Genomic DNA, 19,194 nt, shown 5'->3' on the forward strand with positions numbered 1-19,194 from the left:
AACTTAACTCTGGGGATGTTGAAGAGCACCTGTGATGTGTGTGCGTGTGTGTGTGTGTGTGTGTGTGTGTGTGTGTGTGTGTGTGTGTGTGTGCGTGTGTGTGTGTGTGTGTGTGCGTGTGTGCGTGTGTGTGTGTCTGAGTGTGTGTGTGTGTGTGTGTGTGTAGGAGAGATAAAAGAGAGATTGGAATATGTTCCCTAATCTGTATTCTTTTGATAAAGGTGCAGTGAGAATAGTACCAGAAGACCGTGATGACGACATGATGAAGACCGTTTGAACCCAGACCTTCATGTCCCAACGAACCCATTCCCATCCCAAAGCATCCATCTTAACACATCCCAAACTGTGACACTACATTGTGGAAGGAAAAAAAAAGGCGTTGAAAAAGAATGGATTTGGATCCTTCTAAACAGAAGATGACAACTCACGGCATTATTTCACACAGCGGGATCCTCTATGTTGATCGCTCTATTCATCCTTCCTCTTCCTCAGTCTTCTCGCCGGCCCCATCCCTTCCCCTCTCCTAAAGCCACATCTACACCCCAGGTTCTCAGGCCCGTCCTTAAAGGAGGCAATAAAAGTCCCAAGGGTTCCTTCCAGTAGTCCAGCAGAACCTGAGCGGTCCGGGGGTCGGAGGTGGGTGGGGGTCTGGCAGCCGGCTGATCCGAGCAGGGGGACTGTAACTGGGCGGTGTGCGGACCGGGGCCCTTTATGTATGGCAGGACAGGGGGAGGGCGAGGGGGAGGTTAAGTCAAATAGCACTGGCTCCCCCATCGGTGATAAGCTACATGGGAAGTATTGATTGAGCCGCACAGGGAAAAGGTAAACAGGGTGGAAGGTGGAGAAGAGGGGCGGGGGGCTCCACAAACCCGTGGGGCAACACAGGTTGCGCTACCGCGAAGAAATGAACTCTGGATTGTTCTATGTTTAATGTGGCTTTCAAAGTTAAAGGAAAGAATTGGTAGAAGAACGATTGAATTCAGGTGATGATTTGGATGAGGTTGAGTGAAGGCCTTCTAATATGTTTAATATAGATAATAATTGTATCTAAAGAGGTTATGTTGAATTATTCAATCAAAATGAAATATGGAGAACTTATTTAAAAGTACTGTCATCAAGAGAGCCTTCTACAGAGGGAATATGTTATAATAAATTAATGAAGATTAATTGATAAATAAAGCACTCACTTACTTTGTTATTTGTTCTACAGCCTATACCAATACAGGGGATTTAGATTTCCCCATCCATTACGGTATGACCTTGCTCCTATGTCCTCACAAGGTCTGGTTGGGTCAGTGCTTTTGATAAAGGAACAAATCAATATATAGTAAATAGGATTCTCTTGCTTATCAACGGTCTATAGGGTATAGGCCCACGTGGTTATAGTAGCTAGGAGCTTTTTTCTGCTACAACGGGCAAAGCAGCATTCATTTATTGTTTCTACCAGATACCTTCATGTAAACTAGAGAAAAGTTATCAAAACAAGGACACCAGTACGCTACTTAAATTAACTTTATAGACTTTGTCAGAAAGGTTGGATCTCAATGAAGAGGAACGCCATGGAGCTTGGCTGGGGGTTGTGTTTGTGACCACATTGTGTGGGGGAGGAGGTTTGATAAAATGTCCCCAGCCGCCTTCTATTTGCTCGTCCTTGGAGCTGATAACTGCCAGATAGTTTGAGTGAATGACCTGGGGAGCGCTCACCGCACCGCATGGCTCGCTGGAGGCCAAGGTAGGAGCGTTCACCACACCGCATGGCTCGCTGGAGGCCATGGCTCGCTGGAGGCCATGGTAGGAGCGTTCACCGCACCGCATGGCTCGCTGGAGGCCATGGCTCGCTGGAGGCCATGGTAGGAGCGTTCACCGCACCGCATGGCTCGCTGGAGGCCATGGCTCGCTGGAGGCCATGGTAGGAGCGTTCACCGCACCGCATGGCTCGCTGGAGGCCATGGCTCGCTGGAGGCCATGGTAGGAGCGTTCAACGCACTGCATGGCCTGCTGGAGGCCAAGGTAGGAGCGCCTGGCGTTTTAACCACAAGGTTAAGGCTCTTTCTTTTTCAGCTACTTAGGTTGTTTTGGTATTTTGGTTGTTCAACTTTTTGGATCAATAGAATTATACATAAAATACAAAGCTAAACAGTGTTTCACTCTGACGCATATGAACAATTCTAGAAGTAAAAAAATATGTTGTAAAAAAAAATAAATTAAATTATAAACATCTATTATGTTTATATGATAAACATGTCGTGGGCCCTATTCACCGAGAGGCCATCTTGGTTCTAAATGCCAGCTACTGAAGATGGTCACCATGAGGCCGATAACTTGCATCTTACTTGTTTCTTCGCTCTAAATCTTGCGTGAAGAAAAGGAAGACATTACAAACAACCATATTTATACGGAGACGGTCCATTTTATTTGACTGAAGATATATGAACCACAAACCTTGAGCAAGTGGCACAATCTTTAACAAAAGTGATATTTCCTGTCATAGATAAAAATAAAAAAACTAAGAAAAGACATCCAAAAAAAATAAAAAGGAAAAAACAAAACAACCTATCACCCCGGGAACAAAAGAAAATAAGACAAAACGCAAACCTGGGCAAATTCGGAAAGAAGAAAAAACAGACAGGAGTACGCTAAAACGATACCAGGAATAATGAAAGTGTCAAGAATATACCAAAATAAAGTGGTGGTCACACTTTCACCTCGGTTGACATGATCTGTGGGTGTTTTTTAGCAGCAGGCCAGATTTACAAACTATTCATATTGCACCAGGTAAGTGCTCATAGTGGAAGAAATGTACACATTGAAATCAGAGAATCACATTCAGGTCTACATGGTATGACAGACGACAGGCGACAGGATCGTATGAGGATCTATAAAGTGCCCTTTTAGGTTCAATGGTGTTAGAAAAAGGAGAGACAGGAGGAAAAACATAGGAAACGCTGCTTTCTATTCAATGGCAATCACAGCTTTTCTCGAGAAACGCACGCACACACATACGCACGCATTCTCGCACGCACACACGCGCACACACACACACACACACACACACACACACACACACAAACCCAAAAAAAACGCTTCATTTTAGTGTTGTTGATCAATAATACTTTTGTTAATTGTAATACATACATATATTTTTTTTTATATAGATATATAGAAAGTATTTCAACAGTGGGGTTTGGGGGAGGGGGGGTTCCAGGAAGAATTTGACAGCATTATGAAAAGGGATAAGCATACCATTACAAACAGAACCATGTTGTCCCAAAGTCCCCAAAATAAACCCCAATAGCTTCTTCCCCAGAGCTCAACACCGACAGCGAGAAATACACTTCCATTTACTATTGTTATTCAAGCAAAGACACAATACATTTTTCATGCCAATTTCATAGAATTACAATAGAACACGTTTGCTATCACCATAACAAATCATAGGAGTAAGTCGTTCCCTTCTACCCTCCTAATAAGCCAGATTTTAGACTTCACACACGTTTTTAAAGATTTTCTCAAAATAGTAAACATTATTCATCAGTACAAAGACAGTTTAGTTTTTTGTATTTCTCGTAAGAATGATAACGTGATAAAAATCGATTTTACAAAATCTTTTTTTTTCTCCACCTAAGAAAAGGCTATAAAACCATCATTTGAGAGGACATTTCTCTGCCCTCTGTCCTGCCCCCCCCGAACAGGCTGCAAACATCACTCAGCCATCCAGCAACACACGGATTAGAGAGAGACAAGGGAGCAGGAGATCTCCTTGTCTTGGATTGGCTAGCATTCCTAAGGTAATCTGGTGTCGCTGTAAGGATCCCAGAGACAGGTGATCGTTGCGCCGTTCTATCAGTTGTTGTTGTTTTTTTTTTTACAGTTGGACAGAGGGAGATACAGAGAGAGAACGAGAGAGATATACAGAGAGAGACAGAGAGCAAGAGAGAGACAGACAGAAAAAGAGAGAGAAAGAGAGACAGGGAGAGACAGAGGGAGAGACAGAGAGAGAGAGAAATAGTGCATGTAGTGAGTCAGGCCAGGCTCAGGGCCTGTAAGGACCCCCAGCAGGAGAAGGGTACAAACACAATGTGCTATAATATAGATTAAAGGAGCAGTTGAAATGCATTCGAGGTTGTTTCCAGCCCTACCGATTTATCAAAGAAGTAAAGAGAGAGAGGAAGAGAGGCCGAGGGAGAGTTAAAGGGACATCCAGGGTTACAATGAGAACGAGAGCATCGCTTTGTTATTATGGGATAACCATGCCAGTGTAGTGATAGAAGTCAGCATCTTTAAGGTGCACATAAATATAAGGCCGTTCCTTTGGGCCCCAGCACCTTGAATAAAAGGGGGACGCACCCACAGAGACAGAAGACCGAGACAGAAGACCGAGAGAGAGAGAGAGAGAGAGAGAGAGAGAGAGAGACATAAGACTGAGAGAGAGACATAAGACCGAGAGAGAGAGAGAGAGAGAGAGAGAGAGAGAGAGAGAGAGAGAGAGAGAGAGAGAGAGAGAGAGAGAGAGAGAGAGAGAGAGAGAGAGAGAGAGAGAGAGAGAGAGAGAGAGAGAGAGAGAGGCAAATTGGCTCAACAAGTCGCTGTACAGTCTCAATAGCCTCCATGCTGTTGCCATGGCAGCCGCTTACACCGTCATGCATACAGCACAACATGCTAGCAACACAACCGCTACCTCCACCACCACCACCACTTTAAAACAGAAATGGCAGTTTGTTGGTTGTTTGTTACACGGTCATAGTTTTTTTATTCGTCTTGATGTCTCTTTTTTAAGTCAGTTCTAGTCGACGCCCTCAAACCCTTGGGCGTTCTCCACCGCCATGAGCAGTTTCTCCCTCAGGTCCTCAAACGACTCGTACGTGGGCAGGTCCAGGCGGTTGAAGCTGAAGGGGGGGGGGATATAAACTCTTGGTTATTTGTGGAGGGTCTATGAGGCTATTTGTACACATATACACACACATATATATATATATGTGTATGTGTATATATATGTGTGTGTGTGTGTGTGTGTGTGTGTGTGTGTGTGTGTGTGTGTGTGTGTGTGTGTGTGTGTGTGTGTGTGTGTGTCATACCACGTATGGGCCCTGGGTAGCTTCTCCGGCGTGCCCCACTGCTCGATGGTGAACAGCTGAGGTCCGTTGGAACCTTAGACGGTAGAAACACCAGCGACACATGAGGACTCCAGGGTAGGGCCAGTGCACTGTTTCTCATTAGGCCACTAGTGAAGACCAAATTGGGGGTCTATAGGTCAATATTCTGTGGGCCCCATCAAATAAAACAAGGTATTTAAAGGAAGTCGACGAAAGACTGAAGTAGGGTGAAGAGTTCTTTGGAGTATTTTGAACCAGATTCACTGAAATAGCCTGCTTAGATAAATGACTAGATGTATTTGGGGAAACCGCACACTGTCTACCATTAGATCGTTCTGTTATTAAAAGCCCGGTGTAATTAAATAAATGGCCATTTCCGTCATTCATATTTCGGCACAAACACTATCCAAAATAAACCACTCGGTTTTCTGGTGCCGACTCAACTTATCGTGAGCATCCCTAGAAGAAACCAATATCTAATTCTCCATCCATATATTAAATGAGTAACCTACAGCAGCTCCAGACAGGTCACTAAGAACCACCGGGACACCCGGGACATCTAGCTACACAAACAGGTATTGGGGGGGGGGGGGGGGGGATCGAACCATGTAACTTTTCATCGGGGGGGTTGGGGGGACACAGCTAGTAGACCGTAGTCTCTGTCTTTGGATGAGTCTACGTACCGTAGAGCTCTGCGAAGCCGTTCATGGGAACCCGGGACGTCCCGGTCACAAACTGCAGCAGACGGATCCGCTTCTCGGCGTCCATCAGGAGGACCACCTGGAGGAAGGAGGACCGTTAACACACACTCGCTCTACAGCACCAGGCCGTACGGGCCGGCGGGGGGTGAACAGGGGAAGGAGTCTGAGAACTGGATCACACTGGAAATGACACACGCTATTAATGGGCGTGTGTATTCAACTGTTTGCCTGTGTTTGGTATGTGTGTGCATGTGTGTTTGTTTGTGTGGGATTGACTGTGTGTATTCATGTGTGTGTATTTATCTGTATGTGTGCGTGTGTGTATTTATATGTGTGTGTGTTTGTATTTTTATGTGTGTGTATTTTTATGTGTGTGTGGTGTGTATTTATGTGTGTGTTTGTATTTTTATGTGTGTGTGTGTTTGTATTTTTATGTGTGTGTGCGTGCGTGCGTGTTTTTATGCGAGTGTGTGTGTCTGTGTTTTATGCTTTTTTTTTTTAAGTATGCGTACACGTGTTTTACATTCGTTTGTGGGATTTTGTGTGTTTATGTGTGTGACTGCGTTTAACGTGTGTGTGACTTGATGTGTGTTTTGTGTATGCGTGCCTGTGTGTGCGTGTCACCCTGGCACAGCTAATAAGTAATAACCTGGGTGAGTTGGGGTCTCTTTCATCAAAGCAAACAGGCTGGCTCTCCAAACAGACTTTGATCTCCTGCAGCAGGGCCCTCTAACCTGGGCTGATAGGGCCTGATAGCTCTGCTCCTCAGGGGCCCGCCGCACGCTCACTGTCCACCAGGGCTTTTCGCTAACAACCTTTGTAGTACTACTTACTTAAAATAAATACATATAAAATATAAATGTATCCGTCTTTCCCCGAATGCTAAAATAGAAATGTTCATGATTTCGATTCATGACTTAAAAGGTAGCATTGTACTACGCATGAACACCCATAGATCTCACTGGGCAGTTGCCAACTTGACAACAAAGCCTCTCTCTGCGTGTGTGTGTGTGTGTGCGTGCGTGCGTGCGACCTACCTTCCAGAACCACTGTATGACAGGGTGATTAGGACAGTAGCCGTTCTTATACACCGTGTGTTGCCTCCAGTCGTTGACATCCACATCCCCCAGACCACACATCAACAGCTATACACACACAAACACACACAGCAAAGACACAGAAAATAGTCAGAAAAACAGATTATAAAACAAAACAAGAAGATGACAATCGAAGAATGAAAAGCAGATCGGTTTAAACAGGATCTAATACCTCCAGTTCATTTTCATCAAAGATCTTGATCAGATCCACGACGATGAGCTCAGTGAAGCCCTGCAACACAGAAGAACGTTAATCACAACTATCGACCTGGGTGGTTTTATTTATTACCCCTCGGCGACCAACAGCCTCTGCATGCTCTCACCTCTAGGAAGGCGTTCATCTGCTTCTGGACCCGGTTCACAAACCTCCACTGGATCACAAGGCTGAGGGGAGAGAGATGAAGCCAGGTTTTGTTCTGCATTTATACGCTTTATTCGTGACAGATACAGCGAGAGTTAGGAGACAGGAAGTATGGGAGAGAGAGCGAATGACCAATGGCAACGTAGACCTCCAAATCAAACGTCATGTGATAGATATGTTTATAGATTGGCGTTTACGAATGATTTATTGAAAGGTTTAATGTCATCCATCCTTTTCAAGCCTGAAAGTAAACCCCTGCAGAACGACTTTACAGTGGTATTTAAGATTGTGTGTTTTCTAGAGAATTCTGGGGAATACACATTGCCATTTAAGTAGTAGTTAAAATAAACACTAAAACATATCTCAAAACTAAAAGCGGTCCTTACTCAATGTATTCCTTTTTGTTGTCGTTGGTGACCACCATGTCCGACCCACTGGGTTTTAGGTCCACCTGGTATGTCTGAACAAAAGGAAATAAAGAAACACCAAATTGAAAAGATGCAATTGTTAAAATCCCCAGAGAGGCAGCGCCCTCAGCTGATCAGAGATCAGAGAGTGAAGCAGCTCTCGACTGATGAGGGTCGCTGCGGTACCTGTCCGAAGTTGTCCTCGTCGATGCAGAACCGCAGGTCTAGCTCTGTGGGGTCGTTCTCCAGGATCCACTTCAGGGAGTTGTAGTACTCACTGTCCTGCAGCGCCGATACCATGGGGTCAGTGGGGAAACCAGTGGCTCAGGTCATATGTATTGACACAGGCATCACTCAAATGTATTGAGTGAAGGCATATTTTAAGCAGACAAAGTAACATACTAGTGTGATACTGTGTGATGCAAACTAAGATTCAGTCAATAATAGAAATGTGATGACATGGTACGATAACAAGTAAGATAGAAGTGGGATGAATCGTAAAATTCAGAGCTTGACAATGTGTGCTCAAATGTACGATGAAGTGGGATCAAATGTACGATAAAGTTTGATAAAACGTACGATTCAGTGTGATACAAAGCCCTGCCCTGTGCCAAAGAGGTGTCACAACACGTATATTCAGAACTTGATCACAGAAGTCAAAGCTTACCACCGACTCCATATCCTTGAGAGAGATCTGTTTGCCCAGCATCATCTTGTAAAACGGTCGGATGAAGAAACCTGGGCGGAGATACAAATACACAGCTGGAATTAGTACTAGTGATAGTGGTAGTGGTAGTAGTAGTAGTAGTAGTAGAAGTAGTAGTACTAGTAGTAAGTAGTGCATGGCATGGTATTGGTCCTTCAATGTCACATGGTTGTGTGGTTATGTGATATATTCCAGTTTGATGTAACTGGTTCCTTTGTACTTTTATTGGCTTGTACTGAGCTAGGGTTTTGTCAATTTTTACCTTCAAAACAGTTTCCAGATCCTTCAGATGTTAAGAATATATATATTTTCTCCTGGCAGCCAAGGGAACACTATCTATTTAAAAATAGACCAGGTGCTGTAGTGTCAATGTGCTGCTATGATTAGGCTGTGATATGTGTGGATGGGTGGATCTTCTAGCCCTGACACACTGCCCACCCTCTGTCCCTCTGCGATGTAGAGCATGTAGAGAGCACTCATAATGGGTGCGTCCCAATATTTTTTACCGAATCCCCAGATGTTTTCCTCAATGTTGCAATTTCAACAATAAGAGGGCAGCATAAAGTGTCCATCAAAACAGCTTTCGGACTAAGGATACATAAGTGTATTATGTAAGGATACATAAGTGTATCCTGTAGAGGAAATTCATTTTCGCCATATATAGTCAGAAGGTTGTGATTGGCCAAGATTGTCAACAAGTTTATCAAGACACAGAAGCAGCTTAGCCATCGCCTCTCCACAATGCTCCATTCCTCCTGCCCTACCACTAACTGATGCTCGTCAACTTGAGAGTTTAGAGAACGAGCCATAGACAGAGGACAGAGGGAAAAGTTTTGGAATGCACCCAACATGTCAAAGGAAGCAGGGAGAAGCTCTAGCTCATGTGTGTGTCCGTCGACCAATCAGCTGCTTCCTACCGTCTAACAGCTTCCCATGGAACACGGCCATTCCTGCCACGCGACCAATGAACTTGAAGTAGGACAGGTGGTCCTCGTTGCACAGGCCAGAGTTGGGGTTGATCTGGAGTGTGTAGTTGTCTCTGGAATAACACAGGGAGAATTATTGTTGTGGTGTGAACATTTACAATCATTTTTCTAATGGGTTTGTTGTCCCATCATATATGTAGGTTTACTTTTGCTATATTATGACTCAAATTTGTATGATCAATTTGTGATTTACAAGCTAGGCCATTTAATCTAAGGTAGGCAATTTAGAGAAACCAGCAGAATTTGGAAGTAACCAACCCCAAATAACCAGCGCACATGACTAGCTCGCTAGCTTTAGGTCTTTAGGCCTAGCCTTGTGGAACACAACTGCATGGTCAGAGTGAGCGCAGGTAGCCAGTAGGTAGGTAGGTAGACAGACAAGTAGGCCGTCCAATCATTTACGATTCAAACCACAGACACAGGATAGTTTTCAACTTTTTGAGAGAGCATTTGATTTAGGAATTCCTGTCGCAATGTAAACAGAACTTCAACAAATATAAAATGCAATGCCTCCAAAATAAATCAGCCTCCCGCTAGCGAAATAAAGCACATTCAAGCACACACATCTCCACGACGCCCCACAAACACTCACGTGGCGGAGTACTCGAAGAGGCCGTAGTACGGGTTGAACATCTCCTTGGACAGCAGGAAGAACCACTCGCGGGCCACGCCCCCGTAGTCCAGCCCCTTCTCCAGCTCGAACTCGATCCAGAGGCGCGCCTTCAGGATGTCGGGCCGCTTCAGGGACATGATGCGGCGGTACGACTCCTCGAAGATGTTGTTCCGGTGCAGTTTCATCTCGAAGCGGTTGGGAATGTCCGCCTGGAAGGAGGAGATGAGGAGGGAGGCCAAACGTTTGTTTTTTCGTCCTTCTTTTTTTTTGTAAAACTTGACGTCGGTTTGACAACACGTTATTTAAACATGTGGTTTATTTACACTTCAAATTTGAAAAGTATGTTTATAAAAAAATACTTAACTGACAAAATACCATTGCCATATTTAGTGACAATGGGTTGATAAATGTTGAATGATGTGCAATAATTCATATTATAATAGATTATACTCTGAATGACTTATGGATGACTTAATTAGTGTGCATGATACGTCATAAGAAAAATTACATTGACAAATTCTCAGCTACTAAGAAATTTATGTAGCAAAATATATTTTAACTAAATATATATGCTTCCTTACCTGAAACATTTGCAAGAGAAAACCATTGTTATATGGTCTTAATGACAACATCTCCAGAATGAAATATATAAAGTATAAATATGAAAAACAATATCTCACCGGCTTCTTCAATTTCTTCCTGAAGTAGTCGTATTTCTGCTTGAATTCTCTGGAGTAAGGAACTGCCTACAAACAAACACAAACATACACACGCACACACGTCAGTCGCTGACCATGTCAAAGAAACGTTTACAAAAAAAAGTAGATAAAATCCAATCAAATGTCTCATGAATCATTCAATGGTCACTACCCGGTAACTACAGAACAACACAACAGTGTCTGTATGCTAAAGAATAACCTGGGGCAACAAAGTGACACACACACACACACACACACACACACACACACACACACACACACACACACACACACACACACACACACACACACACACACAGAGTAGATAGATGGTAGCAGCAGTATGGTAGCTCCATGGTAATGGCAGTATGGTAGCTGTATGTTAGCTATATGGTAGAAGTGTATTAGTAGTAGTAGTAGTAGGTTAGTAGCTACATGGTAGTAGTGTATTAGTAGCAGTATGTTAGCTACATGGTAGTAACATTATGGCTGGTACATGGTAGTAGTGTATTAGTAGCAGTATGTTAGCTACATGGTAGTAACATTATGGTTGGTACATGGTAGTAGTGTAGTAGTAGCAGTATGTTAGCTATATGGTAGTATTGTAGTAGTAGTAGTATGTTAGCTAAATGGTAGTATTGTAGTAGTAGTAGTAGTAGTATGTTAGTAGCTAGATGGTAGTAGTCTATTAGTAGCAGTATGTTAGCTAGATGGTAGTATTGTAGTAGTAGTAGTATGTTAGTAGCTACATGGTAGTAGCAGTATGTTAGCTAATTGTCAGTAGCAGATGAACTTACAGGTCCCGTGATGGCTGGGCTCTGCAGGCGAGGGTCCTCCCATTGAGTGTTCTTTGTGTCTAAAAAGGAAGATATTGACAGAAATGAATGATCAATTTATTACATTTTGAATTAATTACAAAAATTACCATCAGCAGTTACACATTTAATGTCACTGCTCAATGTTTCTCTTGTTCCTTTGTAATAAAAACACCATGCATGTCTCGTCTAGCTCCGCCACCCTAGGGCCTACTATGCAGCACTGTGCAGCCTAGTGTTTCTGGCCATATTTACAGCAGATGTGTGAGCAACGACGCGGCAGGAAACCAAAATCCATCCAGTGGCGCAACTCACTAGACGCTGTGAAGTCAGGTCCAAACTAGAAAATGATTCTATCAATCTAAACAGAGTATGCTCTGTGTGTGTGTGTGTGTGTGTGTGTGTGTGTGTGTGTGTGTGTGTGTGTGTGTGTGTGTGTGTGTGTGTGTGTGTGTGTGTGTGTTTACTCTGTCCTGCTTACAGATTTGGCGCTCTCTAGTGGTGGTGTAATTTACATCTCTGTCTATATGTGAACTAAGTTAACGTAACGCGAGAGAGCATGAGCGAGAGAGAGCAGGAGAAAGGCAGTGAGTGAGAGAAAGAGGCAGAGAGAGAACAGAATCTTACTATGGTCAATGTAAAAGGTGCGTCCATCGGTGTGGATCCTCTCCTCCCAGCCAGGCTACAGAGAAGAACAAAAACAACCATTCAGTCCCAAACTCTCTGCTAGCTGCACTATGGGACCATGCTAAAAATAGTCAAATGACTGCTTTGTCTTCCTTATGTACTGAGCATGGACATCTTACAGTCCATGCCCGGTACACATCAGGCAGGTTGTGCAAATGAAACTGAACCAACGATACAAACGAAAAGGATCCAACGCCATCCAAAGCGAGTCCACATCAGCACATGGATAGAAACACAGTGATCATCTGTAATCAACAGTGTCTCTCACACACATACATACACCTGCACACACACACAGGTAGTCAGCCAGGAAGCAATAGAAACAGGGTAGGGGGAAGGGGGATCGAGGGAGTCTGACAAACTGATCACAAGGAGTGTGTGTGCATGTGCCTGTGTGTTTGTGTGTCTGTGTGTGCGTGTGTCTTTATGTTGCATGCTACACTGGCAGAGAGACCACAGCGAAAAATAAATGAGACATTGATTGACGGACTCCACAGACACCTTTGACCCCTCCTCTCTACCACGCTCCATCAGTTCCCCAGCTCAACCCGGCCCTTGAGCCCATTACAGTCTGCTCTTGGTGGAGGGTCTCTCCACGGACCTCCACCCACTAGACTAGCTGAAGCTAGCTTGATGTCGTTCAGACAGGGACACACAGACACGCTGACACACAGTGGAGAGAGGAGCATGGAGGGGAGGGCAGGGGCAGAGAGGGAATGGAGAAGTACAGTCCATTCATGCTGCTCCAGAGAAAGACAAAGAGAGGGAGCAGTAGAGAGAGAGACAGACAAAGAGAGACCGGTAGAGAAAGAGAGCATAGTGATAGATAAGCAGAGACAGAGGCAGACCATAGACAGAGAGGCAGAGGGACAGAGACAGAGAGGTAGACCGAGGGACAGAGAGAAAGAAACAGGGACAGAGGGACAGAGAGAGACCGCGCCAGAGAGAGAGACAGAATGACAGTGACAGAGAGTTCGAGAGGCCGACGTGAGACTTAGAGAAAGACAAGAGAGATAGATACAGAGACAGAAAGAAAGAGAGACAGAGATACAGACAGAGACAGAGAGGTAGACCCCACCAGAGAGAGAATGAGAGACAGAGAGTACGCCAGAAAGAAAGAAACAGTGCGACCGAAAGAGAGACAGCTGGACAGAGAGGCAGACAGAGATAGAGACAGAGAGGCAGAGAGACAGGCATTGTACCAGGCCAGACAGAAGTGGGAGGGGTCAGGCAGAGGTAAACAACCAACCAACCTCCACTGGTGGTATGTTCTGGCGGACAGAGATGGCCAGGTGGAGAAAAATAAGGAGGAGAAGAAGAAGAAATAGAAATAAGAAATAGGGTATATTTGATTAAATCCCCAGGTTCAGAAGGGAGAGAGAGTAAAAGAAAGAGTGAGAGAGATATGCACACACCACGCAAGCCTTGGCCGACCCCGAAGCACAGGAAGGTGTGTTCATTATGGTCAGCCAAAAGCTAGGTTAGCCATTGTTCTGCCCTACATGTTAAGGGTTAACACACACACACACTTGAGGAGTATTCCCACAGTAGAGGTTTAGAGACTAAATCAAATGTAATTTGATTCAAATGTAATATTAGATTTTCTCTCCAGATGCATTAGAGTGCCAGTGAACCAAAAACCAAATGCTTTGTTTTACCATGGTACTTTGTCTTATATGATCATCAACATTTTATTCTATGCCATTTTATCACTGTAAATGAAATTACTCTCAAATTTAGAGAAAAAAAGGGGTAAAATCCTATGTTTTTTGCCATTCTCCCGAAACAATATGTGAACGTTCGTCTCTGCTGCGATTGCAGGTGGCGTATTGTTTCTGATGTCTGAGTGCCTTTTCCGAGGTACTCTGGTTGCCTGCGATATCCGCGAGAAAGTTCAGCTTTTCTGACACTTATAGTGTAACGCTACGATATGTGTGTGTATGGTGAAGCTCCGTCTGAGCAGCGATGTATTTAATGTGTGCGTCCGAGTGAGGGTTAGGCTTCCCGGACACATAAAGTATAACACTTACATGCAACATTGCCTATTATAACTCTCATAACAGCTAAACTGCGGTACTTAAAAAGTATCATAAAGTTGGCGTGGGTCGTAACCATGGGGATAATAAGCCCCCCTCTTTCTTCAAACCCTTAAGGGTCGAACTACATCTGAAACAGTGGGCTCACTGGCTCTTTAAGAGGACATTTGAGCACACAATTACATTTAAAAATCCTCTTGGATGTGTAGTCCGATGTCTGAGCAGTTTCATTGGCTGTTCACCTTATGTGTGCAGGGAAAACGCCTTTAAAACAACAAGGCCTCAAGGTCAGAGTGCCTTGGAATAAGCGCTTTGCCAGTTAGAGAGGCTCCCCATGCCTTCACACCCCGTTTAGCACTTAGCCTTAACTCTGCTGAGGCCTCTCATGCAGAAGCATCCACACCACTGTATTCACCGGGCTACATGGGTTCACTAATGTGAACATCCTTCTTTCCTGGAGTTTAATATACATTATTATTGTACTTAGAATATTAGTAATACAGATACTGGACTATATCTTTTTTACTTGAAAATGTTATTCCATTGTGATTTAATTCCTATTTTTTATCATTGGCCCTCTTTTTAACCCTGATGTTTAGTATTTTTGCGCTCTGCCGTTACAACAGAATTTGCCCTTATGGATGAAAATATAAGGTACCAATCAAATCGAATCCTTTCTCACCCAGAGGATCTATCACTGGCCAGGCAGCACAGTCTGGGAGACCGTCTGGGAGAACCTATGGTGGGTGGACCAGTGGCCGGCGCCCCATGTCAACAGCTCGGTGGCCCTGCTGAGGGGACGGATGTCAGGCTGTACTCACCGGAAGAGGCCCCAGCTCCCCAGGCTCCATGGAGGTCTTGGTCCTCATGTGGACCGGGTACTTCAACCTGGGATCCTCCTGCACACCAAAACACACGGAGGTTGAAAGACAGGACCCACAGACGCAGGTCATGCTAGGAGGGACTGCCAGTAATGATTAAAATACGGCTTGACGAAGAAACGGTTGTTTCCTCGTCAAGCCGTATTCTAAACATTACTGTTTGAAATAACTGACTAAAGTGAGAAAGCAAAAAAGCTTTTTTAGGAGCTTTTTTAACTGAAAACTAAATGACGATAACAGCATCGCATAATATACAAACTCAAATCTAAACCGTCCTTAAGTCTGTGTTCAGGTCCACACCACCAGGTGTCACTGTTACCCCTCTAAACCGATCACACAATAAAGAAACACCCCATGATCTATTAAACATATTCCCATCTGTGTGGCCCCCAAAGAATATCTTATCTAGTATGACATCTCATTCGGTCCTGTGCAGCCACAACAACAACCAGATCTACATTCAGTTTGACAACACCAGATATTGAGCGTTACCTCTTGAAACCACACAATGAATCACAAATATTTAAATAAATAGTATTAAATAAATGCCATCTGCGCCCCCGGAAATGTGTCACATCCATTAACCGTTCTGTCTTTTATCAGATGGATGAACAGGTTTATCCCAAGAGTCAAAGTCTCTTAACATACATTAATGATCTGTGATGGGGTCGGGGATTCCCTAAAGGTAGACCATGGGAATCGGGCCTCAAACCCAGAACCTATCGGGCCGGGAGTCGAACCACCCAAAGCCCTGGTTTCCCCCTGCCTGTGAAGTCATCTCCCATGCAGCACCATGACCAGACTCCGGGCCCCTCAACACCACTACAACGGGGCCCCTGTGTGCTCACCCAGGTGGTGTTGCGGCTGTTGTGGTCGATGAAGAAGGGCCTTCCGTTGGGCGCTATCCTCATCTCCCAGCCTGGGGGGAGGAAGCTCTGCTGGGGCTTGTGCTGGGACTTAGGGGAGCTGTAGGGCGAAGGCTGGGGGGTGTGGGGGTTGGACACCGTGTCTTTGACCACCCGCCGCACCTGGATGTTGTTGGCGCCCTGAAAAGGATAAAGAAAGTCAAATATATTCAGGTAGGGGTGGCTAGTTTGGAGCGCCTTTCAGAAAACCAAACTGCTTTACATCAAGAAATGTAATGAAATTATAGAGATAAAAAAAAAAACACTGCTGTCAAAATGATGGCAAGCAGGCCTGGATAAAGATATGGTTGTTAAGTCTGCTTTTTACAAATGCTGCATCTACCCAGCATTCAAGATCAGAGTAAATTAATAAATGAAAGACAGGTCTGACTATCATTTTCAAGATTAACCTCGCCTCACCTGAATACCAGCCTACATTAAATAAATCATCATTTATTCCCAGGAAATGACACACGCGAGCAATTCTAATGACTCAGAGTGAACCGCTGCTGGCTTATTATTATCCTCTCAGTGCCAACGTCTAATTCCTAATGAAAGACTGCGTTCATTACAATACACACACACATACACACAATTCAACCTTTCAACGCTCTGGCTATAAAGAGTGTTTTCCTCGAAATGTCAGCACCTCCCTCTCATTTTTCTCTGCTCGCACGAACACAACACACAGACAAGACAAGAACACATTGAGAAATAAATAAATAAAACGATTAGAACAAATCCACCGATTGATGGGAATATTATGTAAAAAATAAATAAGACATATATTTAATTGATTGTGACAAAAACAACCCTGTTGAGTTGATCTGTGCCGGCCTCTGCTATGAAAAATATATTTCATTTATTAACCACGCTGCTCTTCTGTACACCTCCGTGGGGAACGATGAATTAGAGGAAACCAGCTGAACTGGCGGTGACTCGTGACCATCAGCCACTGCAGGCCAAGGTGCCAAGCACACAAGGAATAACACTACCGTGACTCAACATACTGGAACCAACCACTTTCCTACTGGGAAACCTGTGTCAGATGCTGAGCGCACATAACGTGAAACGTGCAACAGCGCGCAGAACTGTCTAAGTGAGCCCCAAACAATCAGGTCAAGAGTTTGAATTGATTTCACATTTTCCTTGTTTTGTTTTATGCTAGATTTGACATCTTCTGCTAATTGTTGTTTCTTCCTAATACTTACCTTCTCTAAGTAAGGAAAAATTCATATTGATCCAGCCATCTTTTTAATATCTAAACAGGTAATAGAAAGGTCTTCAAACGGGTATGCAAGACCTTATATGGGCTTGGATCCTGTATCATTATTCATAAGCTTTGTAACACAGCCTTCTTAGTAACACAGCCTGGGTACGATTTAAGGCTGATAGGGAGAATCTCCAATGTTCATATTCTCATATGATCTGAAAAAATGTAACGCTTGTAACCCTTTCCTGACATAAATTTTCTATGAATTAACTAAACTACAAATCATACAATCTGTGCCTTGTCATATTAGTTTGATGAACTCTGAAACATTGGCCCTGTGAGCTGTGTTTATGCTCGTTGGGTCATCAGAACCCAACACTATCCCTGGTGTAAGTTACTGATTACAAGGAACAGATTTAAAATTAGAAACAGTGCTTACATAACAAACTTGAGGGCGCTTTGAAATGATTACTAGCCCTGTACATGCACGTGGTGTGGATCACATTTTCTGATGAAAAAATGTCTTCAGGCCTTTTGCATTTTGCTTTTAGTGAGAAATGATTCACTTTTGAGTGAGAGTACGATTGAAAAAAAAGAAGAAAAGGCTGGAGGATTATTGATTTTTATGTTCCTACAGAGGCTGGACCTATTAGGAAGAGACTAAAGGAAGCGGGCAATGTAAAATGGTCCAACAAAAAGCAGGTTAAAGTGAGAGAAAAGAATGGAAAAATCCATCACTTATTGAGCGATGGAGAGAAAACGTGGAACATGGAACGTGGTCATAAAAAACTAACATAATCAAATCAAATCACAATTGAACAAAAACAAGGTATGAAGAGCAGCATGATCCATAACAATAACAGAGAGGAGAGCAAAGAGAGATCCTCTTATCAGGAGCACAGATTAGGGGGAGGGAGGATGGGAGGGATGGAGGGGGGAGGGAGATGAGAGGGAGGAGAAGATTAGAGGGGGCGAGATGAGATGGAGGTGGTAGGGTCGGACTGAGGGGGGGGGGGAAGAGAGGGAGGTGGGAGGGAGGGAGTGAGGGAGCAGGGGTAGAGAGGGAGGGAGGTGGTGAGGAAGGGGAGGGGGGAGGGCGGGCGAGGCGCTACATCTCACCTCTATGGGGGTGGACAGGGTGACGGTGGGGGAGCTGAGGCTACGGGCTCGTCGGACCTGGGGGCGCTCGTGGAGGTGGCTCGTGGAGCCGGAGGCGGAGGAGGTGGAGGCCCCCGAGGGACCCCCGGCTCCGGAGGTGGAGGCGGACGCGCCTGCCGTTGATGTGCTGGCGCCGTCTTCTGTCAGCTAGCGGTAGGGAGGAGGGTGGAGGTTAGGGTGGGGGTTAGGGAGAAAGCAGGCCAGGTGGGTGGTGAGTAGGAGAGAGTTAAAGGGAAGAGCTAATCGCCCCCCCCCCCCCCCATCATAGGCTATTGATTCAGAGTGGTTTGCTTGTCAAACAAACCGCAAAAAAGATCATTTTCGATCCCAAGTAATAATAGTTGACAGACTTTCTTGATGTATGTTGATATAATTCTTATACCACAGCGTGGTTGGTGATCATGATCGTGATTGGTCAGTGACATTCCAAGGGTGTGCATTCTTTTCTAACGGGACACCGCTGCCTTTCAAAAGGTTCTGAATAATAACGTTACAAATCCAGGGGTCCACCAAAGGTCAGCTATCACCCATATGTCGCTTGACAACTCAAGAACAACATGCTCAACCCTAACCCTAACCCTATTTTTGCTGATTTAGTCAATAAAAACCCAATAGATATAGATGGAAGTAACACAATTCTAATCAGTGTTGGTAACTGTGGTAAAGGCAGAATAAAACTGGTCTTGCATGAGCCGTTATTGGAAAATAATGTACTACGACTTCGCTTCAGGCAGTCATCCCCAACCCTGTCGTACCTTATTGTCTAATAACCGAACAGCCCAGGTTAGTGTACTCCTTACATATTCATTCCAGTTCATACAAAGTAATAACAATACG

General features: G+C 44.4%; 1 protein-coding gene across 7 annotated transcripts in view; it reads right to left on the reverse strand.

Annotated features, from left to right (window-relative positions):
* Positions 1–2,402: 2,402 nt before the first annotated feature.
* nedd4l (NEDD4 like E3 ubiquitin protein ligase) overlaps positions 2,403–19,194 on the reverse strand; it is a 46,127-nt gene continuing 29,335 nt past the window's right edge. For all 7 annotated transcript variants that reach the window (XM_079755430.1, XM_079755429.1, XM_079755428.1 and 4 more), the window contains 17 exons: positions 18,319–18,504; positions 15,930–16,127; positions 15,022–15,099; positions 12,105–12,159; positions 11,460–11,518; positions 10,645–10,710; positions 9,944–10,173; positions 9,283–9,404; positions 8,327–8,397; positions 7,846–7,941; positions 7,639–7,712; positions 7,215–7,275; positions 7,064–7,123; positions 6,832–6,939; positions 5,777–5,873; positions 5,076–5,148; positions 2,403–4,886 (listed from right to left, as the gene is read on the reverse strand). In XM_079755430.1, coding sequence (XP_079611556.1) covers positions 4,784–4,886; positions 5,076–5,148; positions 5,777–5,873; positions 6,832–6,939; positions 7,064–7,123; positions 7,215–7,275; positions 7,639–7,712; positions 7,846–7,941; positions 8,327–8,397; positions 9,283–9,404; positions 9,944–10,173; positions 10,645–10,710; positions 11,460–11,518; positions 12,105–12,159; positions 15,022–15,099; positions 15,930–16,127; positions 18,319–18,504 — 1,737 coding nt within the window. In that variant the 3' untranslated portion in view covers positions 2,403–4,783. The remainder of the gene's footprint in view (positions 4,887–5,075; positions 5,149–5,776; positions 5,874–6,831; positions 6,940–7,063; positions 7,124–7,214; positions 7,276–7,638; positions 7,713–7,845; positions 7,942–8,326; positions 8,398–9,282; positions 9,405–9,943; positions 10,174–10,644; positions 10,711–11,459; positions 11,519–12,104; positions 12,160–15,021; positions 15,100–15,929; positions 16,128–18,318; positions 18,505–19,194) is intronic.

This window comes from Pollachius pollachius, assembly GCF_949987615.1.
Source record: "Pollachius pollachius genome assembly, chromosome: 18".
Classification (NCBI taxonomy): domain Eukaryota; kingdom Metazoa; phylum Chordata; class Actinopteri; order Gadiformes; family Gadidae; genus Pollachius; species Pollachius pollachius.